We start from the raw sequence: 27607 nt of genomic DNA on the forward strand, positions 1-27607 counted from the left end.
TTATTGATCTTCCTCTTTGTCATTCCTATTTTGGAAATCCAATGTTCTTTGGCCTCTTTCAGGGTCTTGCATTCGCAGGATTCGAATATAGGAACTTGTAGGCAGAGAACTAAAAATAAAGTATGCAACATTTAAACAGCGTTTCTTCTCCACAAATTTTAGTATTTCAATTTGATTCTTTCCATTACATATTTTCCTTTAAATAAGTCCATCTTTCTTCTTTGACAGTTTTAAAAAACAGTAACATGGGGTGAAGTTCTGGCTTCACTGAACTGATACTGGAGCCAGACTTCAGTAAAAGCTTGAGGTAAAAACAATGACTGATTTCAATCATGTGATTTCTACTACCTTAATTATAGAAAAGGTACTTTTAAGAGAAACTCCAAATGATCAAATACAGTTCATATTTGCCTTACAGATCTTGAAGTAGCACACACTTTATACATGTATAAACACTCATATCATACTAAGAATGAGCAAAGTCACTAAACATACATTTATACAGGCTTCTCCACTGATTATCCTACATGTATTTTTTTTCTGAAGATGCCTCCATATTTTTGTTAAATTAAATGTTTGCTGAACATGCAACATGGAACAAAATATAACAAAACAAAGCTGCAATTGAATTACTGAACTTTTAAATAGTAACCATACAGAAAATTCCTATACATTTACTGAACACACTTTCAGAAATTCCCCACAAAGCATTTCCACTTAAATAACAACAGAATACCGTTATTCTACTTTTTACACATTTTAGTAAGGGAAGACAATTAAGAGTAAATAAACTTCATTTTGAAGACTGACTAATTATCCTCTGCAGGCTTCACTGATTACATTTGGCTAACAGACAGAAGAGTTGGCTACATAAGGTTAGACAATGACTGTCCCCTTAAGATGAGCCTGGCTTTACTAGGGACTTAATATGGAGGTTTTTAAAGAATTTGGGGCTACTGGATCAAAAAAAGAAAACAAGGAATAAGTTATCAGTTTCTAGATCAGTGATATTAAAAAAAAAAATCAAACTCAAATGACAAACATCTTGGAAGTACTGCAGTATTAACAGGAAAAATAGAAAAATGCAAAGTCTTCTGTTAATTTTGGGAGGGGAAGGGAGATACAGGGCTAAAAGCTACAAGGAGCCTACTTTACACAATAAAAAATTTCAAAAAGCTGTTCTACTTAAAATAAACTGATTCAAGTCCCATTGAACTACCATATTAAGAGATATTATGTAAGGAAGAGTGAAAAACCTACTAAATTTCCAGAACCTACAGCAATGAACTGCTGAATTGTTGATGTTTTACTGCTACAAACAGCAAAACTTCTTTCTCTCCATATTTACTTTTTTGAAGTTATACTCCTTGCAATAGAACTTCCTTGTAATTCTTATATCAGGAAATATAACACAACAGTATTACCTCATGCTTTGTGGGGTGAGCAAAATGAACTGTCGATGATGCTGAGAGTCAGCCACCTTAAGAATCATATCCATTGCAATTCTTCTGTTAACCATGTCCTAAAGACAAAAGATTTATCAGGTAGTGATACTGACCATGTACTTCACTGGCCTATTATTACACAAATTCAGACGAATGCTTAAGAATAAATTCATTAGAAAATATCTTATCAGAAATATAAATATTATATTACCGCATATAAAGTAACGCTTAGCTAAAGAAAAGTCTAATAAAAACTAAGCTGGAGAAAAATTATAGTTAAATTCTAAAAGCTACAAATTATACTCTAGGAAATTCTTAAATGCTACTTTTTAGTATATATGGACAATAGAAGGCTTCTATCAGAATAATCACACACTCCTAGTCACAATGTTTTTCTATCAGCTTTGAGATACACGTATATTCTTACTTTACTGGTATGTTGAGATGAACTGTATTTTAGTAGAATAATGTTTCCTGCCTCAAAATTACCTGAAAGTATTTAAGGGCTGCATGAAACCTAAGATATTATGTCGCTTGCTTTTATTATGATTATTATTGTTATTACTATTTTGAACACAACCTTAGGCATTAGGCTTACTGGAAAAGATGTGTAATGGGAAACTATGATTAGCAGGAGTTAAACAAAGCTCTGCTTCTATACACTGTTACACACGAAACTAGCGATCGCCCTTGGAAATATGCTGATGGCGCCCTCTTGTGGTGAGTCTCCAGGATTACACCAAGAGTAACTACAGAACGTGGAGACCGTAAGGTTGCACTTACTGGTGCAGCAGTGGAAAGAAATTGTGTGGAATTATTTATGGAATAGATGACACGGAAGTTCTCTGCAGGGCCTACGGTTCTGAGTATCCACCCTTTTCTGGACAGATGGAAAATTCTGCACAACTAACTTGTAAAAGAGGACCTAAGCTTTGGAAGTCAGCTGAAAAATGACTGCTTGACCACCTTAGATGCATACTTCCTTTTTCAAATTCTTTATATACAAAGTGTATTATCTTTTTTTCCCCTCTAGGTCTGTGATTCCCACTAAATAATTCATTGATGGGGCAAAGATACTGAAGGCAAAATGAAATAATCCAGTATCAACTCTTCATCTCACACAACTACTTATTTTCTCAAACTATACCACACTGCATATTATGGAGGAAATAAAATAAAAAGGTATTAAAAAAATTGGTTGATCGCCTAGCCAGGGAAGCTGTACACAAAGATGAGGTTTATCCGTTTTAACTGACATTAGTATTTACTGTTCATTATTCTGCATTTCAGCATCTTGGAAAGATGCTACTAGATGTAGCATCAAACAACTTTCTGAATAGCAAAGGCGAACTCAAATGCTACACTTGCTCTGAAAACACCCACATTGATCTCAAAATTGGTGGAAGCCAAAGCACATGCTAAGCCCAGAATTGTCACAGCAATATGCAGAGGCAACTTGCAACAAACACAGTAACAACTGCTTGGGGAAGTAATAAAAAGTTATATTCTATGATTTTTGTGCTGAACTAAGGTTTAAGCATGTAAAGCAACAGGGATGCTTGTAGCTCTGGGTACCAACTTCAGAAACAGAATAAGCTTCAAGAGTCACTAAGCAAAGTGAACAAGATCCCTAACAAGTTTTGTTTTGGCAGATTTGTTTTTTGTTTTTTGGGTTTTTTTTGTTTGTTTGTTTTTTTTGTTTGTTTGGTTTGTTTTTTGTTTGGTTGGTTTTTTTGTTTTTTTTTATTATTCGCAGTTAACTATAGTGTTTTAAAATCTAACCAAACAGAAGTAACAACCCAACTATTTCACTAATTTACACAAATCAGAATTGCAAATGTATTTTTAAGTTTAAACTATACCATGTAGACATCAAATTCGTCCAAGCATCTGAAAGGAGATTCAGTAATGGACCACAGAGAAAGAATGAAACAAACTGTCGAGAAGGAGCGTTCACCTCCTGACAAGGATCTCACATCATTAAGGGCAGCTTTGTCTTCCTCTCGAGGCTGAACCTTGAAATAAAAATATTAGAGCAAGTTTTAAACCTGAGATGGAGACTTACTAACAGGACATAATTTTAACAGCAAAGGCATTACACATGAACAGATAGAGATCACTTGAGAACAATTTTATGCACTTTGCTGCCACTGCCATTCTGGAATGCGATGGCTCCTAACCATTTAATAACACACTTCTAGGATCACTGTACCTTCTCCATCACAGCAAAACACACTGAACAGACTGAATGACTCTGCTAGTGTTTTCTTATCCAATTCTCTATCTTTAATAGTTACTAAACAATGTTTAATAAATGTCAACCAGTTTAGTTATATTACAGTAAAATCCAATGGTTACCAGCTACAATAAAAGAGCAGGTAATTGATTTGTAGCAGGAGTTTAAAGGAGGAACAGTTTCTTTACTGGAGTACATGAAGCATTGTGAACAGTCTTTTGTTTCCATTGATTATGATGACACCTTGTGGCACTCTCCCTGTAAGATTAAACTTCAGCATTTTCTTGTCCTGTTAATTACATTACCTTTAATAAGTTAAGCAGGAAAATAAGAATTATTTTGAAGTAGGGTCTTTTGGTGGGTTTTTTTTTTGTTTTTTCTAATGGGGGTGGGGGTGGGGTGGGGTGGTGCTGCTTCCTTTTTTCAATTTACCTTCTTTGACTAAACATAGGTCTCTTGCATGAGAAACATGAAACGTCAACTATAAAAAAAAGTATTCTGATAAAGCCGGGTAATGACTTGACATTTTATGGAGTGAGTTTGAGTTCTTCACATACATATCCTCCATCTGTTTAATTAGGACTGTGTTAACACATATTTAGGTTGTCACTACACATTTTTCCCCTCAATTCCTAAAACTGAAGACTGCCACAGAAACAAAAATAAATACCCCCATGACTAAAACTTTTTGTGAGGTACGTTAAAACATACACAGAAAAAAGTAACATTGAAGCTTTCAGCCATTAAAAGTTGTTGAAATAACAACTGGAGCCATGATACAATCACACAAATAAAGGCATACTTCCTATCAATAAAATAGGAATAAGTGATTTTGAAAGACTGACTAGGATGACTTGCTACTGAATTCTTATCCTCAGCATAAGATCACAGTCCAAATTTATACCATGTAATCTAGCAATCTGCCCATATAAGATGGCAATATGGCTTTTGTTCTTGCTTTTCAACAACATCCTACAATTTAGCATATCACATTTTGGAGAGGGGAAAACAATTTATTCTATCCTTTGCAATGCATGTTGTAGCAGTTAGTATTAAAATAATAATAAAATAATAATAATAATTCATTACATATTATTATAATTGAAGTAATATTAAAATAACTTACTGTTATTGAAAGCGTCTCATTCTTGTGATCAAAAAGTATTTTTCCAGAGCAAGCTCGAATACGTAATAAATGGTCAAAGTAGAGTTTGCATCGTAAAGAAAGGAGCCTTAAATCAGTTAAACCAAGCAAACAAACATCAGGTCAGTAAGTTTTAAAACAGGTGAAAAAGTGACAACAGATTTTTATCAACAGTTCCACATCATAATTTTAAATATTAAGCCCTGCTCCATTAATAACAATTTCTCAAATCAATTACGCTCTCCAGCAGGTGACATTCCTGGACATACTGGAGAGAATCGCTGAGACAAAGTAGCAAGGTAAGAAATCTACATGTACAGGCTTTGTATTTTCTAGAAGTCTGTTTCAGTAGACTGGAAGCTTTTTACACCATTCTTCCACAACTTCAACAGAAAAGCACCACATTCCACTTCTTTCTTATCCAGTTATTAGGACTGCACAGTAAGGAGAGTAAAGAATTTACATGGACTCTGCAAATTAAAGTGTTGAGTATTGATTTCTCCCCCCATCCTTTCCCTCCCAATTCTAGCATATAATTCCTCAATAGACAATACATCACAGTTCCTTCAAGAAAGAACTATGGTTCTTTAACGCATCTTAAAGTGTGATTCATACTCAAATTTAGGCACTAGAACAAAATTCAGTTTGACATTTATTGGCACTATAAGGCAAGCATCAGATTCTGCAAGTAAATCTTACCCACAACTATTTCTCTACTTCCATAGGCTGAGATTCTCCTGATCATTACTATGTGTCAGGATCATACTGGCACCCCCTCCAAATCCCAGATCAAAAAGTACAAAAGTCAGAACCAATACAGATCTCTCTCAATTTCTGTTGAAGGGAATGATAAATGGTAAAGGACTGCACTGGAAAGCAAATCATCAGTCCTTTTGAAGGGAGGCCACCACAAGATCTTCATTGATAGGTATAGCATACTGCGGGACTGAAGTAAGAAAGAAGGGGTGCACTCCTGGTATGGACACTCCATGAGAGAAGCAGCTGTCAAATTGCAGAATCTTAATAAAGATCTTGAAATTTTTTCAGCACAGGGAATAGAAAGCATGTTTGGCCCACAATAAAATTATGTGAGCACACATCACTAATTATACACAATGAAAATGAGTGACAGTTCAGATGATTTCAATGCTAGTATGTTGCTGATATTTTACTGATCAAAACAGTACTGACACACTGAAACAGAACTGCCTTGGATTAAATCAGCATAGTTGAGGCCTTCAGTGTGAAGCAAAATACAGCCTCCACCGATCATGTTGTTTCTCCAGCTGTCAGTCCAGGCTGTCCCTAAACTGTCAGGCATGATAGTATTGGATCTAGGAGCAAGATTAGGTTAGAAAGATTGCTGTGAATACCACCTTAAAGATATTTCATTCTCACAGGTCTGCTCTATAATTTTCACCCTGGAATACGGGCACATACTTACATCTACATGTCAGTTTATCTGAAACCTGAAATTATAGTAAAATTAACTCACCTTAAGAATTGCCGATATATTTTGAATCTCTGTGTCATTATTTCTTCCAGCAGCCTAATAAATTTCTTTAAGTTCTTTACTTTACTGTTTGCATCCTCATATCTTTCCTTTGCATCATGAAATTGCCTGTTTTAATTAACAGAAAGTCTAGGATCAACACACATTACATTAAAACCAAGCTATTGCTGCAAATGCTGAAAATTAATTTGATAATTAAAACATTTAAATAAAAACTTCCTTGCGAGGATCTATGCTAAAGCTAAAGGCATTTGATGAGTCAAGTAAGAAACTATTCACAAATGAAAAGTGGTCAAAAAATTAAATTTTACTTCTACTTTTAATTCTTTTGAAAGGAAACTCTTACACCAAGGAGAATGAAGGACTGGGCTCTCCATGCTCAAGAACATGCAAGGTGAGTGATTCCTTGAAATACACTGCAGTCAAAACCTCAAGTAACTTTGTAACTTCTGCAATAGTTATTCAAACTCCAAGTATGCTTAATGCTTATTGCATCACAGAACAACGGCGAGTTATGTTCGCACCACGTAGTCATAACTAGGATACTTCTAAACACTAAGAGAGTATCTGATTATCGGTAACTTCACATATACAGTACAGACACTGTCTAAAATCACTAGAAGGTATTTCAACACTCCTAAACCTGTTCAGTATTGATGGACTGCGCAATCAGCACAACACATTTCCATACCTTCGTACATGGTTTAAATACTAAAACACACATATAGATGCATCACGAGCCAATAAGGAAACTCTTCTTTCCCCTATCTTTTCCATCTTACCTGAACTACTTCAGACATTAAAGATGACTTACTGTATTATTTCTTCTCTGTTTCCATGGCGATCATTTTCTGAATTTATCCTCTCTCTCAAGCGATTCATTTCTGCATCAAGACTCTTAACAGTTCTGCTGACCTCTATGCGCTCTGGGTAGATTTGTCTAGCTTGTGCCATTTTTTCCTTAAGTAACATATGAAACTCAATTGTTACATTTTTTAAGAAATCTGTTTAGTCTTCACAACAAATATTCTGTGCTATGGAAAGACAAGGTCTCCAACCAAGAACAATGTTTTTGTGTCGTTCCTTGTGTATTTATCACAGCAAACCTAGTTATCGTTAACAATTTTACTAACAACATTTATAGGTTGGTAGTTATTTCAATGTTAAGAACTGTATACATCTGAGATCTTTAATATGTTCATAGTTATTTGGCTAATACAGATGAATAAGGAACCAAATTCACCATATTTAAATAGGACAGTCTTCCAAAAGTCTTTGCGGAAGTGGTTTCAGAGTTAGTTAATAAGTCTTCAAAAGGTCAGGTATGAGGTCTGTACAAGGGAAAACTTAGCATCTAAAAAACCAAAACAGTGTTATTCAATTTAACTTAAAACACAAATCTTAAGGTTAAGTCATTTTAATATTTCATTGCAAAATACAGAAGAAATAGTCCTAGATGGATAACCCTTAACTTATCTGTCAAGACAGAAATGGTGCTCTGCCAGACAAAGAGGGCTTAATTCATTTATACAACATTACTTTTACTTGATTTAGATAGTCAGCTTAAGACATAGCTGAGAGAATACTCAGTGTAGCTGAGTATTAATATGGTCTGTATGTTGTACAAGTGGAATGATTTATTATGAAATATTAGAAGGATCATGACCATCTGACTTCAATAAAAAAAAAAACTCCACACCTACCTCTAATTCTTTTTCTTTGGCAGCTAGTAATTCTTTATGTCTTTTTATGCAAGCCAAGTGTTCTTTCTGTTTGTCTTCATAGTGCTGCAAACGGCGTTTAATGTTTTCTACTTCTGAGTCAGCTTGGTTTAATTCATCCTGTTTGGAATAAATCAAGAAGTGAGCTGTTTGGGATAGATTCTTCAGCATCTCTCTGATGTTCACGCTGACTTATCACAGGTAATTATGTTGTGTTTAACACCGTCTAATTTATTTTGCTTTCAGTAAGACTACTCCTTCTAAAGTCCAGGAGCTTTAACAGCAACTTATCAGAAAATCTCTAATAAATTCTGACAAGGACACAATAAATGCTTGTAATGTTTTTAGGAATCATATCTTGAGACATGTTTTAACCTTTGGGGGAAAAAAAAAGCCACCCTTTCTGCTAAACCTACAAAAACTGCAATTATTTTTGACACTACATTCTAGCCAGAACTTCTGATGCTGGTGTGACATCAGCCACAACTGCATTTCTGTGTGAAAATTCAGTATCCTGCTATACCTATAATACGATGTAGACTATTGCAGCTTCTATACTACCTAAGTGTTGATACAGTTGAAGTAATATCATCTTTCCAGAGAACCAAAGAGGTACAACGAATGACATAAATTAGAAGGCAACTTTCTTCCTCATCCCTGTCAACTAGATGGCTTCTCTTAAAAAAAAAAAAAAAAAAAAAATAAACCCCAACCCCAAACCAAACAAAAACAACAACAAAACCCCCCCCAAAAAACCCAAACTAAAATAACAAACAGGAAAACCAACCATCACTACCAATAATGGGTGCTCTTACTTTTTTGTAATCCTGCCTCAAAGCCAAAGCTTGCTAGATGTCATCAGTTCATTAAACTACTGTAGAACACATAGCAGTACATCAAATCTAAAATCCTTTCAGGAATTTAAGAGTTGCCCTCTATTGTGTTTAGCACTCTTAATAATGAGCAATAATGTTCTACTATTCTGAATAAATCTATTCTCTTTCTTACACAGATCTTTTTAAATAGAACATATCTTTACAATTTCCATATTAGTTATATTATAACTAACATATTTATCACTTGTTTTCCTTACCTGTCCTCTTTTCACTTGCTCTTGCTTTTTTAATTTGGGCTGACTACAGAGCAATATGCAATTTAAGGGAGGCATATAAGATATTCCTATAGTGATCTTTCAAAGTTTTTCCTCATTCCATCCTTCTACAAGTTTACAATATTGTAAACATGCTGTACGCTGTTATCTGTTTTCGATTTTCAAACCATGAGATTGCCTTCCATTTTCCAGTATCAAATTTTGCATGTCACCACTCTGCTATTTATCTTAAGTCTTGCTACTTCTCTGCTATTTCAAGGTGTCTTCTGTAGTCTTGAATAATTAAAACTATGTATTTGTACCTTCTGTTATTATGCAACTTTATAGAATAACAACCACTTCATATAGAACTTCAAATGCTATTTTGAAAACTGAAGTTATGAACGCTCTTAGCCAGGCCTTATTCGAAACAAACAAGCAAGCCAAAACAAACGTGATGCTCTAAAAAGGAAAGTCAAGGAAACTGTTTTTCCTTCCTTTTCAGTCCATGACTAAAAATACCTGGAAACAAACTCTCTTGAAACATAAAACACTATAGTAACTACACTTAACAATCAACATCACCTTCAAAATACTGCTAAGCTTATTTCTTGACATGCTCTAGACAGAATGCTCTATTTCCATTTTCATAGGTAGATCTTAAATCTATCAGGAAGCAGCATACTGTTTTCTCCTGCCTCCTTTTAACCTCATTCCCCTTGCCACACAAAGGGAATGAATTAAAAATACAATATGAAATTATTGCTACCTTAAATGGGCCAGCAATTTCTTCTACTTGATGAATTTTTTCTTTCATTTCTTCAAACTTTTTTTCAGCTACCTGGAGAATATTTTTCAGTTCTTCCATTTTTCTGCTTTGTTGCTGCATGTCTTTTTTTACAGATTCCATCTTACCCTTATTTTCCTCAGCTTCATCTTCCTGTCAAAATATATTAAAACAGAGTAATAAAAGGAGACATAAATTCACAAATTACTGTACAAGATTTTTATTTTATTATCATTATCAGGGTACAAGATTACATGCAATACTGTGTAACTCTAATAAGAATGTGAGCACCTCAATGCAGCTGTCACTAAAGCCCAAAAGAAGAGACTGATAGATCTTGTAGGAGACCACTAAATCAAATCGCATAATAAAAATTGGAATTTCCTAATTATGTGACTGAAAATTAAGGAGATTTTATTTGGGATTTGTGATGAAAACACTAAAGGGGCTAGGATTTTGTGAAGACGTAGCCATGCTAATATTTTACTACAGTAATTTTTTAAACAAGACAACAAGGTAACTTCCCTCTGGATCTGTGACAGAGTGCACCCATCCAGTATACAAAGGAATACAGGAAGAGTAAGAGGATCATCACTGTTCCCTAGAAAATTATACCATTTCCAATGAATTATCATCATACACACTTTCCAATTCAAAGAGACAAATATTCCAAAACCTGGGAAAAATGTGTAAATGAAACCTTGTACTGCTAAGATTCTTTTTCAAGATCAAACAATTGTGAAATCAAGGCAGCAATGAAAGACAAATACCAAGTGAAAGAACAGCAATAAATCCATAGTAGCGATCAGGAATTGCAGAAAAACAACAGAAATCCAAGAAAGTAATAAGAAGCAGCAAATACATAAATCTACCAGTTGCGTAAGATCATTATCAGAAGGCAACAGTAAAAATATTGATGTTGAAAAGGCAAGTGCCCAATAATTTTTAAACCAGAAGATATTTTCATACAAAAAGGTAACAGACTATTTTTCCATCTCACTAAAATGACAAAGAATCCATTTTTTTTTAAACCAACAGAACTAGATTATCTGGAAAAGACAAATCCTACAAAAGCTTACAGAATCTGTACCGATCCCTTACTTTTTGAGTAAATCTTGAAATGTTTACTCACAGGCATGCTTGTGCACACACACACTGAAAGACAGAGTACTGAAAAAGTTTGAGTTTGTGCCCACATCAGAAGTGATCAAAAAAAAAAAAAAAAAAAATCAACTTAGCCTCTCATTGATCTCTCATAAAATAGCGGGAAAAATGGTATGGAATTTAACTGAAACAGCTGTAGTCAGGATTATTATTAACATCTATTAGCATGATTCTCAGAATTTAAATCTTGGTCACCTATACATTACCTTGTTACAGAGTAACAGTTGAATTCATGGCCACCAACATACAAATCACAACAGATTATCAAATGTTTTTTTCTGTTCTTGAACTACTATGTGCACATTCTAAGAATGCATAGATAAGAACAATTTTGAAGGAACCATCATACCACCATGATCCTTTCCTTGGGCGATATATGAACTTTAAAACTTTAAAGCTACAGCAAAGCAAGAAACTGTGGATTCACAACACAGCTCAGACATTAATTATGCTGCAGAGTGGCATTCACCTATGCCATCACCAATACCACTTCTGACCTCCAAACCTACAGCACCGCTTCTCCCTAACCACAGTTTTACAGCACCACAGGTCTGGAATGAGGAAACAAAATGCACAGAATATCCCTTTACAATACCACTTTGTGTTCCATAAAACTGCAGTGTTGTTGGTTTGAAAAGGGGCAGAAGTGAAAGAAGAGAGGAGAACCAAGAAGAGAAAAAAGAACCAAAAACTCACCAACAATAAAATCATGCCATTGCCATAATTATTGACATTCTGTAAAGTGTTACATTCTTATTTATCCAACTTGTACACTAGTTGAAAATCTACAGTATTTGCTTATTTCAAAACACTGCCAACATTAAAATACATTATTTCATATCCTTATTAGAGATAATTTGCTAATCTATTCTTACTAATGTACGGATGTCCACCGACTGGTGTTCTTCCATGTTTTCAAGATCTGCTATTTCTGCATTTGTTGTTCTTATTTTTATCTGAAAAGAAAATGAAAATAAATATTCCTAAGCTTATCTAAAGGGAAAAGTTCACATTTGTTCATTTAAGTCAACACAGAAAACAACATATTTGGTGTTCTAGTTTCATTAATGCCTACAAAAGACAGAAATCTTCCCACTTACCTATGAAATCCATTTTTATAAGTCATAATTTGTTCTGAAAGTCACATGCACTTTAAATCATTAAGTTATTATTGCATTTCCATTCAACATGACAAATGAATAAAATATATTTTATTTTTCCTTCAAATATTTCACTTCAGCAATTTGAGTCCACATGCCAGGTTTTTTGCCGGTTCTTATTTGTAAGTTACTGAATATAACCTTATATAGTATGTGTTATCTTACACTGCCTAACTGTATCATCATTGGCCACCACAAATATATATCCTACCTAGAAGTACTGGAAAAGAAAGAAAGGACACTAATAGTTGTAAAATGGTTTATAAAGAAATTAAAGAAAACTTAAAGGTGAAATATTCAGCATATTAAAATGGGTTAAGATTATAAATGAAGAGCATTAAGAGAAACAAAATTCTGGGAATGAAGAGGCAAGGCTCAACAGAAATAAAGGAGGGGGAAGCAGGGAAAACAAACTTGCATCAAATATTGCAACAACTTCCTATTCGTGTCCAAAAAAGCAGTAGAAATTTGTGAGATTTAGCACAAGAGGAATAAAAACAAAACTAAAAACATACAGAAACAACAGTATATGCTAGGATTGCTGTGGCCTCTATCATTCTGCCCTAAATGATGAAAGCATACTCCAGAAGTAAACATGAAAGCAAACAACAAAAGTAAGGATAAACATTAAAAAGTATCATCCACTCAAAATATACTGCAGAAGTTAAAATGAAACATGGAAAGACTGACCAGTTTCTAAAACACTAACACAGTACCAATTTTTACCTGTAGTTCTTTTTGGTGTCGTCGATAACCATGAAGATGATCTTCATTCTGCCTAATCTCATTTTCAATGGAATATAAACGTTGCTGAGACACTGTCAGCTGTGCCTTTTTGTTTTCAATTTCTTTCTCCAAGTGACTTTATTAACAAAATGATATTGAGATATTATATATTACACAGATATTATTTATTACACATACAGAAATACACAAATAAAAATTAAATGCATGACAAGACAAAGGGTAAAAATGCACTCCCCTAAAAAAAAAAATATCTTAAATTTGTTATGTATTGGATGATTTTAACAATCAATAAAGACAGACCAAAGCTCTACAGCAGAACTCCTAGTTATTAACCAGCAGATAGTTGCTTGATTGTCCTAGTTCAATGCCTAGCAGATAAACCAGTTGTGTAATTTGAACCATCTGTAACCTCTGTTAGCAATTTTCACAAACAGGTCAAGTGTTTGAACTAAACACTGGTGTTACTTCTAAAAATACTACTGCATCTTGATAGAAAACAAATACTTTGACTAGGACAAAACGCTTTCAGTCAGAGAGAAAATACATTAACAGAGATGTGAAAAAAAATATTTTATATAGTTTCATACTTTTCCTACTACAAAGGAGGTCATGTCCAGAGATTTCCATAATTAATTCTTTCAATTTGTGGTAAAACTATCTGAAATGCAAAACAAAGCTACTTTTTATTAGTATTTATGTGGCAAAACTTTGATAGTGTCTTTCACCCCTGCAAAATAAAGGGGAAGCTCTACTAATATTACAGTAAAAAAAATAATCTTAATACAAGTGTTTAATTCAACTTTTGTTATAGATGCATGAAACGGACTGATTAAGTCTGATCTCAGAATCAGTGTTTAATAAATTGCATATACTATTCCAGAGTAATGCATCATTGCTTTAGGCTAAATTCTGAAGGGCTCGGGGGGGAGGTAGGAAAACATTTTTCCTTAACTGGCCTACATCATTCTCCCACACCAATATTGGTAATGAAACTTTGAAAGTTAAGATAATCTCTGAGTGAAGTTCATTATATACCAACATGAACAAAGTACAGTTAACTGACATACTAAAACTTCTGAGTTTACAGAAATAAATTTTTAGCATTCAATTCAGTCTACACTATCAGTTATTAATACTAAAATTATTTACTTAGTATGTCTGTAATATTATCTGATCCTCAAAATAAATGTATTCTATTGTCATCCATTTGCTTGGTCACAGTTCAAGTTTGTAAACTTTGAAATATGTTTGGCTTTTTAAACTACCATTTTGAAAGTAATGAGGAAAAAAAAAAAAAATAAAATGGGAGGGGGCAGGAAGTTTGAAAATGCAAAGTTTGAAACCAGTAGGACTATGTGTGCCAATGTAACTTTGAATAATCAGGCTTCCTTTGCAGTAAACTATGATACCATTGTTCAGGTATTAGATTTTTAAAGAAACAGCTTTGACTCCATACTCGTTTTCAGCAAGCATAAAATAAAAAAGAAGGTACCTAGATTTCCTGGAGTATTCAGCCTAGCAAATCCCTACTTGCTGGGCAAGATTTACATACTACAAGCTGAAAAATATCTAGGTACAACTCAGGTTTGTACCTATCACAGAAAGACAATGAAATAAAGAGGTTTTTTTCCAGAATTCTCAGAAAGGAAGTGTAAATCTCAGAAAGAAAATGGAGAGACTGGAGAGTAGTGTACATATAAATAGACAAATACGCAATTCCACTATTCATGTTAACGAGCGCACTTTTTACAAATACAACATTACAAGATGCTGACCTTATTTCTGCTTCAACATCTTTGCTTAGGAACTTGGGTCTGAGGTAATCAGAAGAGTAATACCGTCTGTCAAATACTTGATCACCTTCAGCAGTGAAAGCTTCTCTACAATTTTTTGGGGGGCAATTAAGCTGCATTACTTCACGAGCTTTACGGCTACTCTGAAAAATACAATGGCCTTATCATACCAATAGAAAAGCAACCACAATTAAAAATACCAATTTAAAACTTGTCTGGAAGCTTTCACCCAGAAATAATTTCAATTCCTAATGAAAAACAAGAAATACAGTAATGAAAGAATGTGAAAAAATTCTGTAACATCAAGAATCTGCTTTTCTTACTTGAATAACGCATTCATGTTCTCAAAAACCCGCCACTTAGTTTAGCTACCCATTTCTTTTATTCTATTACAAATTTATTTGCGTTTTAAGCTCCATAGTCTAATCAGTCCCTTATAATTTGCCATGTGAAAAAAAAAAAAATCACTAACCAAAAGGTCACTATGCACAGGTGTATTTAATTATCAAAAGTGGAATACACATACAGGAAACAATCTTCCAAAGCAAGCTGTGAAGTACATCAAACAATATTCAATTAAAGGTTGAGGAAACATGCTGGTAAAAAAAAAAAAAAACAACCAAAAAACAACAACAAAAAAAAAACCACACACACACAAAAAAAAAACCACACACAACAAAAAAACCAGAACACCAAACACTGCCAGTGCCAGACTAAGTGGTTACAAGTGCCTTCGTCTGAGGCAATCATGTTATCCATTCAGAAGTATTATTTCTTCTACACAATACCTGTTCACCTTCTTTCAGATTCAGTTGAAACTGTTCAGGTAGGGCTCAAAGATAATAACATTATGAAAATCAGTGGTTAGGTAAGGCAGAGGGGGAAGAACAAAACTAGTATTCCTGCCATGAGGAAAGCCTAGAAAGTTCAGCTGATACATATCCCATTCAGTAACAGCCACGCTTTGATAAACAGTCAGTCAGCTCTGCACTAGACAGAGCATAAACCGCCTCTTTTCCAGTAGCAATGTCAGAGGACAAACTGGGACAAGTGGTTTTGGAGAAAAACAAAATCCACAAAAAGTAAGCATCATTAGTTCTGCTGCTTATAGAATACTGTGCTTTCTTTAAATAATATATACATCTGATTTTTATCTTCAAACAGTGAAGATATCATATATGCTCCATACAAAGAGAAAACACTTTTGTTTAAAGACCAATAGGGAGCGTAGAGCCTTACTTTGATCAGCAGGATTGTTTCTATACTCCTCACATCAATCAAACAATTGGCAACCACTGCATGATCTATTTCCAGTGCTGTGAGAACTGATGGGAATTCTGGATGATGAACTCCCCTGAAGAAAAGAAGAAAAAACACCATTCATAAAGCTCACATGAAATTCTTTAAAAAAAAAAAAAATTTACAAAAAAAAGTTGAAAATTCTTTTCAACTAATAATAATTTGAACCATCTAGGCTAAGCTAAGCAATAAAAATTTCCAAAGATAACTTACCTGTGTCTAACATCATAAACTTTATTCTGAAATTTATTTACAATTATTTGAGGTCTAAATCCATGTGGATAATATTTTGACATCAGTAGCTGAAGAGTTCTTTCATCACTATGATTATCACAGCAAAATGCCTGAACTAGGCTCTTTAAACAAGATTCAACAGCCAAGGTCAGTTCAGCATCTTTCAGATGAATGAAAGCACCTAAAGAAACATAAAAGAGACAAGACTTTAGGAGCTGTGTTCTGTAACAAAACATCCAGTAGTGCATTTTTTAACCACTCAAAGTTTTTGATCTGTTATGTTATGGGTTAAGAGTCTAAAATAAACCTTTATTACAAAAAGGAAAAAAAATATTAAGTAGTTAACTAAAAGATAAGAAACTCCACAACAGACAAGTTATCCTGAGAACATAGACATATAATTTCTTCTCCTACAGAGACACCTATACATGTTCAGAGGCCTACTTTTTCTTCCAAGTTCTTCGACAGGTCACTACTAACTTCCATTAAAGTACTAATTTTATGGCAGCTCAGCAGGAGCATATCAAGGCAAAGATTGCTTATCAACAATTTAATGCTTTCAGGGTGAAGGCAGAGAAACAACTATGTTGCAAGACAAAAAAATATGAAGATTTCCATTATGTTTCCTGCCTTCAGTAGTATGTGTGTTTGCACATTCTTACTCTGCAGTAAATGTCAAGTACTTAAGTACTTGGCCTTTACCCTTACACTCAGAATATGCTGAAGCCCTTACTCCCAATTCACAAACTGAAAATAGCAGTCACTGTCAGAGGTGGTAAAAAAACTAACGAAACCAAACTTTCCATGAAAATCTCAGTTGGTTCTGCCTGAGTTGCTCCATGCAAAACATCAAGTTTGACAAGCTCACAAGTCAGCCACTGGACAATTTGAACAAAATCTGTCCAAGAGCTGGACAGTGCTATCCACCAAGGAACAAGCAACCAAAGCACAGTAATCTTATGCTTAGAGAGTGTGGGGGGGTCAGAGGGGTGCATTGAAAGTTCACCATTGTAACTACATAAGATATCATAACAAAAACATGGAAAATGAGGAAAGCCAGTATATGTTAGTTAGTTCATGTGATAAAAAGGACATAAGCAAAAGATAACCTACTAGGATAAAACCTTTAGTTCAGGAAGTACAGAAGATAGATGTATCTGAAGCTCCTTAAAGAACAAACAGTTCTTCTAAAACATCACTGTTTACATGAGCAGCCATGCAATAAATCCCATGAGGAAATATGTCTTTTTCAGCAGTCATTCTTACCTAAAGGTCCGATAGGCTTGTGTTTAAAGCGCCCTTGCCTATAGGCTGTTTCAACTGCTTCAAGAAATGCTGGGATATGTGGTCCAAATCTTTTCAAGGTATTTGTTTTACTATCCTTCAGCTCTCTCAGCTGTTTCTGCTTGGCATCCAGTGCTTGTTTCATGTCACAGTCTTCTCTCCTAAGAGAACAGAATTTATTCAGTAGCAACAGCTAATGAAGCCTTAATTTGATTAAAATAATTACAAAGTCTCTGTTTTCAAGTACTAATAGGACCGTGTAATACCTTTCACCTTTAATGATAAAACAGTTTTCTTAATTTTCTGAAAGTTTCTAAATTAAGTCATGTTGTGCCAAAGACAAAAGTTTAGCAAGTCCTAAAACAAACTAGTAATAAAAAAAAAAAAAAAAATAATATGGAAACTGAAGCCTAATACCTCAGGGAATGCAGGTACATAAGAAGGGACCTCTTATAACTTGAAACAAAGGAAAACAGTTACATTCAAAAAGAGTAACTTACCTAAGTCTAGCATGTTCTTCCTTACACCTATATATAGCCTGCTGAAACTGATCTACCTGTTGACCAATCATTATTTCTTCATCACGGAATGCTTTTAACTGTTCCCTTAAGTGTAGAATTTTCCTTTGTCTTTCCAATTTTTCAGGCTCTGAAACCTGATTAGCACTAGAAAAGATCATACTTTAACATTTTAAAACCACACATGATTTATAAGTAACACAAAATTTATTTTATTACCCGTATCATACAAAAGATTTATGCATCAAAAAGTTATATTTAAGATTTTGTGCATTTACAAGATCTACAAAGCATAAATACCATTTTTTTAATTATTATTATTTATAATCACACATAACTCCCCAGTTACGTTCCTATTACATTTAGTTTAAGGTACATTTGTTTTGCAACATCACGGAAGTTAGAAAATTTATATTATCACCCACAAAAAATAAAAGCTTTTTTCCTGCCCAATTATCCCATCATCTTCTAGTTAAAATCTTAGTATGCAAAGAAGCAGGATCACAAATATTTAACTGGACCCCGCTAAAGTTTAAATCAGTATTTTCTGTTACTGCACATTTTCTCATTAATCAGAAGAGCTCACTCCCTGAATACCTATACCTCAATAAACATACACTGTAATCACTATATCTGTATTTACCTGCTTTTCAGTTCCTCAATTCGTTTACGCAGCTGTTCATCGTCTTTTCCCAGACGTTTTAACTCAGTTTTGAAACGATTATAAAGTACCTATGAGGGAAATAGGATACATTAGTTTAATAAATAGAAGCAGGAAATAATTCCAACAAGAACTACAGTTTCGAGTAAACAGACATTGAACTGCATCAAAACACACAAACATAACTTGAATTTCAAGAATGTGAAAAACAAGTAACACAGTTAACTTGATTCATATTTATTTTGACATGAGCTTAACACTGTGTAAAGATATAAACCTCCTGGTCCCTGAACAGAAACTACTTGCAAGTCAAGCAGGAAACTGCACCTATTTTGAACTGCACTATGGATTCAGGAAGCCTAGACAGAGATGGAGAAGTACATATGGGTAGAGCACTGACAAGATCAAAGCTTTAAATTGGCATGAACTTTAAAGTTCTTTTTGCCTACCTCAGTTTCACTGACTGCTTTTCTTCTTGCCTGCACATCAGCCTTCAAAGAAATACACTGAGGATGCAGGGCTTGTGCTTCTTCACTTACTGTTATTAACTTGTCTTGTATTGCTTTGTACTTTTCTTCTGCTTCATTCACTTTTACCTTTGGTTCAAAAAGAGAATGATACACAAGTAGCAATGAAGCAAAATTTTCTTCAAAACCTCTTAATGCTACAGAAGAAATACCTTTCGAAAGAATCCATCTGACATGTGTCACTTGTTTGGGGTTTTTTTTGGTTAAAAACGATAAAGCAAGTCATTGCCACTATGGATATGCGAAGATGAAAATTAATAAAGGAACATTCTCAAGAAATCAACAGACTACCAAACCTGCGAAGTAAACAGCAATCTTCTTTTCTAATTCATGGTTTACTCAAACATAGGACTCAATACAATAAGTCCAAGGCTTGTGAAAAGCTAAGATGACCAGTTTCAATAGCTTACAAGCTAAAGGGCAATCATAGTTTAAATAGTATTTTTATTCTTGAAGCAAGGAGCCAAAACTAGAGTGACATATGGTTTAAACCATGTATGTACCTGGCATTCTTCTAGCTTCTGAACAAACTTCTCCGTATTTCCTTCTCCAGCTATGATGTTTTCTCTAATTGGCTGTATTTCTTTTTCCATCTCACTCACCTAAATAGAAGCATATATTACCATATATCAAAATGTCCACAGCAGATTGAGAATAATTTAAAGTATATTTCATATGAGGAAACATATTTAACAGGACATTTACCACTGCCCATGCCATTTTATGTTTCAAATCTTCAAGACGATTTCGCATGTCATTCACAAATCCAATGCTTTTGTAACGCTCCTTTTTTTCACAATAAAGCAGCTTAAGTTCTTGGAGACGCTTAAAGAAAAAGAGAGTTTCAACCATGAGTGTGAAAAACTGTGACATAATATGAAATCTTGGAAAGATTTATTTTTTAAAAATTTAATGTCACTGAAACCTAATCAAATCAAAACTACATAGTTTAACTCCTACAGTTATTTCAGTGCTCAGATCTGTACTAATAATTACTTCAACTTTTACATACCTCTACTCCTTGTTCTATCTGAATACAAGTATTTTCTTTAGTTTTCATAATAGATGAATAATCTTCTTTCATTTGTTCCAGCTGAGTTGCCTTCATGAAAAACTGAAAAGGAATAAAAAGATGCAGATGTCAGATTCAGCAGCTTACCTAAGTGAACTTCAAATAACTGCCATAGAAAGACCACTCATCCCAATCTCTATGCATGCTGAATGATGCCCAAAGTAAAATAACAGGTGGCATATTTCTGAATAATGAAATAACCCAGCAGTGTCCTAAATTCTTTTTACACTTATCAATGTCTTTAGAGAAAAGAAACTTCAAAAAAAATTGTTTTTGCAAGTAGATGACTGCTACAATCAGATAGTACACTGGGTCTGGCTAGGATGGAGTTAAGTTTCTTCATACCAACTGTTACAGTGCTACGTTTTAAATGTGTGACCAAAAAATGCTGGTAACACACTAATATTTTAGCTGTCTCTGAACCGTGTACAGCATCAAGGCCTCCTGTTTCTCACTCTGGCCTCCCAATGAATAGACTCGTGGGGTGTACAAGAGGTTGGGAGGGGGTACAACCAGGCAGATGACCCCAACTAACCAAAGAGATGTTCCATCCCATAAAACATCATTGTTGTGGTTTAACCCCAGCTGGCAACTAAACACCACACAGCTGCTCACTCACTCCCCCCGCAGTGAGATGCGGTAGAGAATCACAAGAGTAGAAGCGAGAAAGCTCGTGGGTTTAGATAAAGACAGTTTAATAAAACAAAAGTTGTGCATGCAAGCAAAGCAAAACAAGGAATTCATTCACCATTCCCGATCAGCTGGCAGGTGTTCAGCCATCGCCAGGAAAGTCGGGCTCCATCACACCTAACAGTTACTTGGGAAGACAAATGCCAACACTCCAAACATCCCTCCTTTCCTTCTTTTTTTCCCAGTTTTTTATTGCTGACCATGACATCATATGGTACAGAACATCCCTTTCATCAGTTGGGGTCAGTTGTCCCAGCTGTGTCCCCTCCCAACTCCTTGCGCACCCCTAGCCTACTCGCTGGTGGGGTGGGGTGCGACGCAGAAAAGACCTCGATGCTGTGCAAGCACTGCTCAGCAATTACGAAAACATCCCTGTGTTATCAACACTGTTTTGGTCACAAATCCAAAACATAGCCCTATACTAGCTACTGTGAAGAAAATTAACTCTACTCCAGCCAAAACCAGCACAGTCACGCTCAGCAATAAAAAGGGAGAGCAGAGGGTTTAGGAGGGTTAGCCACCTTTTGTTCGGGAACTGGCTGGGCATTGGTCTATCCATGGGAGGTGGTGAGTGATTGCCTTTGCATTTCTTGTTTTGTTTTACTTTCTTTCTCTCTTCTTCCAGCTTTTCCTTCATTTTTTAAGCAATTTTTATCTCAACTCACAAATTTTCTTGCTTTTGCTCTTCCTTTCCTCTTCCCCCATCTCAAGTGGAGGGCAGCAGGGAAGGGACGTGAGCAAGTGGTTGCGTGGTACTGAGCTGCGTACTTGAGTTAACCCACAACAGGCCATTAAAATTAAGAATTCTGATTTTTTTTTCCTCCAAATGCCACTTCTAAAAATTTGAAATTGGTATCTTAATGTTTAATCAAAATGTTAAATGATCTTTCTTACCTTGTACTTGTCACCTTCATTCTTAGACTGTAAAAAGTGCTTACTCATCTCTTGGGTTAAAACAGACACAGGATTATCTACCTGTAAAAATAAATTACTTTCATTTTATTTTAAGTAAAAAAGTTCTCATGTAACTGCATATCCATGAAAGCGAGCAAACCATCTCCCCAGCAATTCAGTAATAAGCTGAGAGCAGCAAATTCAGAAATTAAGATTTCTACTCCTCTCTTTTTTTGAAAAATAAAACAAAAAAACCCCAACAACAAACAAAAAATTAAAAAATCCAATTCCAACAGGTACAAATTAGAACCACAACAAGGACAACTAAGGAACTGTTTCCAGGAGTTTCTAGAAACACCGTGCCTGTTGTTTCCATTTATTTAACGAGATCAACATTAGAAATTTTGTCAAATGCTGTTTAATTTCTCATTATTTAATCGATCAAAGTATTGCATTAGATGCAATGAGTTGCCCCATACATTCTTACAGAAGTTTCTACAAAATAAAATCAATACATACAAACAGAAGTTTGTATTATATAAAAGGCTGAATATGTTGAGTATTTTAAACTTCATGTGCACTACTTAATCTTTCCTTAATCACTTAAGCAGCAAAAACACACTCAGCAAAAACTGAAATAGCACAAGAAAAAAAAAAGTTTCAGGTATGAAAGAAACCTACACATGCTAAGACTTTCATTTACAAGATATATGGCTCATGGTTCACAGATGATAGCAAATACTTATCTATCTGGGACAGAATCTTATTCTGCATTGTATGAGATATAAATTTCAATTTTCTTTTGCCATTGCATTTGATCTTGAAAGAACATGGAAGAAGTGAACCCCTCTCATTTAACAAAATGGAACATTGCTTTTTAATTGAAGAATTATAACATCACATGCTGATGTCTTAAATTGCACAGGATTTAAACACTATAACAATTACCTGTATATTAAAGTGATCCAATATTCCTATGAGTTCCTCTTTCTTTGAAGAAATTAATGTCCCTAACGGTAAAAAAGAAAGGAAAAAAATACCAATGGGTCCAAAGTAGAGACATACAGTGCCCTAGCCTTTTGTTGAATCTACTGGTTCTTAGTAAAAGTAAAAAATGAGATTAGTATTTTTGTAACACAGATTTAGTCCTAAATGAGAAACATCATTTGGTTGTTTTTTTTAATTTTTCCAATATATTTGCATTTGTACAGAAAGACTTCTAATTGAAGTCCCTCCTTGCCTCATAAACCCTCTGTGACAGAATTTAGCCAAATGAGCAAATTCAACAAAAGCTCAAAAAGACTAAAAACTATGTTCAGCTTCATCATGCAAGCAGATTTTCATAAAGACAAATACTGTACGACCTCACATCATGCAGAACCTGACACAACTGCTTTTGACATGCTAAAATATTCTTAGTCCAAGGTAAAACACAAAAAAATGGACATCATCATCCTTGAATGATATTAGAAACATCATCCTTTACTAACATCATGGTACTTAAAGCAACGAAAACATTTAAAGAGCTTCTAAGACTGAGAACAAAACAAACTACCACCAACCAGATTTGCTTTTCAGTCTGTAACTTCTGCTTCCGTCCAGATTAATGTGCTGATTCACAATAATAGAGCCACCATATGCTTCTGGTTTAAATGCATCTCTACCTTGGTTTCGCAATGTTATGGAAATATCTGCTGAACTGAAAAATAAAAATAATAAAAAAAGACAACTGAAATTAGTTCCAAATCTAAAAAAAAGAAAAAAAAACAAACAAAAACAAAACAAAAAAAAACCAACCCCCCCCAAAACACCCAACAAACCAAAAAAACCAAACAAAACCAGAACATTCTAATTTTCCACAAAAATTATCATGTCTTGTACAGGTCACAACTGGCAGTCCTATCTTGTTCTGATTGGTACTGTAGTTATGCTGTTTGAGCCAAAACAGCATCTGAGACACATGGCCAGAAAGGTTGCCATACATTGACCTATTTGCATCTTCTACGCTTCAGATAAATCATGAGCCAAAAGCAAATAGTTGTGAGAGCAGATTTCCCCCACCTTCCCTTCCCATCCAAGTGCCCCCATCTTTAGGCTGCAGAATCAAGTTGCTTTTTGGTTGTTCTCCTGTCCCCAAACCGGCTTCTGTAGAAAACAGTTGCTTAGCTTCTACAGCTATCTCTAACCAAAGTACTCTATAGCAGAATGCTTAAGGCGTTCTTCTAGAAAAGAGGAGATGTGGTTTCAGTTCTGAATTCATATTTTCCGTTTCTTAAGTGACACTGAAACATTAAGTTATTACAAATAAGGCAGGTACTGCCCACAATTTTATTCCAAGCACCTCTGAAAGGAAAAGCCTGAGGCTCTGAGTTACAGCTTTATGTAAATGTAAACTTTTAAACCTCCTCTCCTATCTTTTTATTGATTCCCATGAACATGTTATCCCCACTCTTGCAGCACACAGGAATCCACCTGTATGTCAAGGTCTTTATATTGTATATTTATTCATGTCACTAGAAAGACAGAAAAAGAATTAACCTCACTGCTCGCTATTAACTAGTTCCCTATGAATTTTTTCTAAAGAACTTAATTTTGCCACAGGATATTCAAGTACATTGTGGAAGTAATGCACAATAACTGGGCAATACACAGAGCGTATCACTACGTTACCTAGTTCAGAGATAATGGTATACTAGTAGTAAATTGCTGGTAAAAACTTCTAATGTGTTTTCTGTTTGTAGTTTTGGGGTTTTTTGTTTAAATAGTGTCTCTTCAGTGTTATGCTTTTTATTCAGACCTGGTAGATCCAATAAGAGAACAGAGAAAATGAAGGTGAACAGAAAACTGGTCAGTTAACCTGAATCACTAAACATATTCAACTTTAAAACTAAAAAAGTTTTACTTACGTCTCTCCATCTCGCACAAACATTTTTAATGCGGAACCTCTATTAGTTGCAGTGGCTTTTCCACCAAGTCCAACAATAAGAGCAGTTAATACAGAACTTTTTCCACCTGTAATAGAAGCATTGAACTTTTTTTTTAAAAGAAGCTCTTGTAACTCTTTATCGAGTTTACTCATACTACAGATTTTGTTTGATTGCTTATGTATTCATGCACTTAAAGTCCAAAATCTGTCCTTATTGAACAAACATATAAAATAGCGATAACTCTAAAAAAAACCATCCCCCACTCCCAAGTCTCCCCCCCAAAAAAAAACAAAAACAAAGAAAATGAAAAAACACAAAACAAACAAAAAAACCCAACACCAAACACACACACAAAGCAAAACAAACACATGAAACACAAAACCATGGTGAGCCAAACTTCTGTTACTTCTATTTAGCAATTTGGATTCAACAAGCTGTCCTATCTCAGGAGGAAAGAATCTCCCCTTCCTTACAAGCATACAGAAAACATGTACATGACAAAAGAAAATAAAATACACATTACCATTTATATATCTGAAAGGTTTAAGGCTGTCTTTCAAAGTTTATGTTTAATTTTTTATATTGTCTCTCCGAAAGAGCTGAACTTGCATGAATAGGTATTACTTCCTTCTCCTATAAGAGTTTCTACATGATATATACTTTGACCATTACTGTGCATTTAATAATAAACATACAAGTCCATTTAGCTCAAATATAAATTTATGCATGATTATCTATGAAAAGATTTATATTCACCTTATCTTTTGCAACTCTCCAAATTTAAGACCTAACTTTTTTACCAGCCTTGAGCTACTGGGATAGACCTGTGTGGTTCCCAAGTCCGAAAGTGAATGCGTCTCCATTCCTAAAATATGGCTAGCAGTTCTTTTTCAAATAAAAATTACATCTGCTAAATTATTAACAAAAGTGTTCTTTGACAAAAAAATAATGCAATTAATACTTACTTCCATTGTTTCCAACAACAAAATTGAGATTTGATCCAAACTGAAAAGGCCCCAACATCGAATGGCACATGAAGTTCTTCAGCTGGATACTTTCAATTATCCCAACTTCCCCTACAGTCTAAAGAATTAAAAATTAAAACTGATGTTATGTATGCATTTTAATGAGATGCAGTTTATCTATTTTAAATATAATGAGAATTCAAATGACAGCATGATATAAAACATCAATGGTTATAAGCTACAAGGAAATCAGAAGGGTTTCATAACACAATGAAAAGTTGCTTGCTACAAAGCAGTTACGTAATAAAGAGGAAAACAGTTACCAAAGTTGATTGCTGACCCATAGTAACTTTCAGTTCTCCCCATAACTAACTTATAATTAATACAACAGAAAAGATTAAGATCATAGAATCTACACAGTTGTCAGAGCAGTAATAAAATGCATCAGAGACTTTTTTATTACTTGAATAATACTATGTGTGAGAATTCTTAGCACAGCTTAGAACTAAGGAAATAAAATTAGATCAGGAAGGGGGAAATGAAACTAAAAGTGGGCCCACTGTTCAACTAGTGAAGTACTGTTTTGACAGGAAACTTTAGTTTTATCACCAGTGCTTCAGAAAAGCAACGTTTTCCAATAAAGAGAAGTCCTCAGGAAAAATAAACAAACAAATGACACAGAACAGCTGCTGTTCAAGGAAACGAAGTGAGCAATAATGCTTCTGCATACAAAAAAAAAAAAAATCAACCGCGGTGTCTTATAAAATAGAATAGAATAGATTATTTCAGTTGGAAGGGACCTAAAACAATCATCTAGTCCAACTGCCTGACTACTTCAGGGCTGACCAAAAGTTAAAGCAGTTTACTAAGGGCGTTGTCCAAACGCCTCTTAAACACAGAAAGGCTTGGTGCATCGACTACCTCTCTCGGAAGCCTGTTCCAGTGCTTTACCACCCTCTCAGTAAAGAGATGCTCCTAATCTCCAGTCTAAATACACAAGACAGTATAATACACAAGACAGCATTTGCAATCTCAGACATTATTTTTTTAAAAATCCTCCATCAAATTAGAATTCAACTATTACAGAAAAGCAGGAAAACAATGGTATTGCTATTTTCAAGTTTCATTTCCGTCAAGACACATATTTTAAACACTAGATTTTATATTTTTTAAACATTTGAAAGTGTCAGCTATGCAAATAAAACAGGTATTTGGTGCTTCTTTTAGGAAATAATTTGTTTCCTAAATATTTTCTCTGCTTTTACTACAACCATAAACCAAATATACCATACTTCTATGAAACAAAATCAGTTTCCTTTATTTGGTTACTTGACAACTTCAGTTGTATTCATTCTATAAAACCAGAATACTGTTATTTTATGATCAACTGTTACAACTAGATGACCCAAAAGAAATAAGGTAAGAATGAACTCATGCAGAAGTCCTTATCACACATTACTTCTAGTTTCTTTTATACTGGCTCCACTGAAGCCTACATGCAAGACATTTATTTCAATGTCAACCAAGGCACAGAACTTTTTTGTCAGCTTTTTCTTACATCTTCCCCCCCATGATTTTTTAAACAAACTTACCGACAGTAAAGAGAAATTACTATCAGCTGATGAGTGTGAATTTTCTTCTTCATTAGACTCATCGCTATGTTCATCTGTGTATTCTTGTCTCTGCCTTTTATTGGATCCAGGCTTTGAAATACTTTCTTCCTTTCTCTTACCCAT

The 27607-nt window shown here is 34.5% G+C and overlaps 1 protein-coding gene across 1 annotated transcript; it reads right to left on the reverse strand.

The window, feature by feature from the left end:
- Window positions 1-27607, reverse strand: SMC6 (structural maintenance of chromosomes 6). Its single transcript, XM_009706563.1, has 26 exons — window positions 27484-27607; window positions 25872-25976; window positions 24886-24991; window positions 23542-23678; window positions 22928-22989; window positions 21980-22060; window positions 20336-20437; window positions 20029-20148; window positions 19827-19925; window positions 19246-19392; window positions 18779-18867; window positions 18118-18282; window positions 17600-17778; window positions 16313-16514; window positions 16040-16154; window positions 14783-14943; window positions 12987-13122; window positions 11976-12056; window positions 9919-10089; window positions 8042-8179; window positions 7153-7298; window positions 6321-6446; window positions 4808-4913; window positions 3308-3460; window positions 1425-1522; window positions 1-109 (listed from the first exon to the last, which is right to left on the reverse strand). Exons 1-26 carry the CDS (start codon window positions 27605-27607, stop codon window positions 1-3), a joined length of 3258 nt encoding a protein of 1085 aa, XP_009704865.1.

Source organism: Cariama cristata, unplaced genomic scaffold (assembly GCF_000690535.1).
Source record: "Cariama cristata isolate BGI_N322 unplaced genomic scaffold, ASM69053v1 scaffold13158, whole genome shotgun sequence".
In the NCBI taxonomy this organism is placed as follows: domain Eukaryota; kingdom Metazoa; phylum Chordata; class Aves; order Cariamiformes; family Cariamidae; genus Cariama; species Cariama cristata.

Coding starts and splice junctions, on each gene's coding strand:
- SMC6 (XM_009706563.1), bottom strand. CDS start 27,607: ATGGGTAAGAGAAAGGAAGAAAGTATTTCAAAGCCTGGATCCAATAAA. Junction 8,180..9,918: donor AAATTGCTGGCCCATTTAAG/GTAGCAATAATT, acceptor TATTCCAAACAG/GATGAATTAAACCAAGCTGA. Junction 4,914..6,320: donor ATATATCGGCAATTCTTAAG/GTGAGTTAATTT, acceptor AACTGATTTAAG/GCTCCTTTCTTTACGATGCA.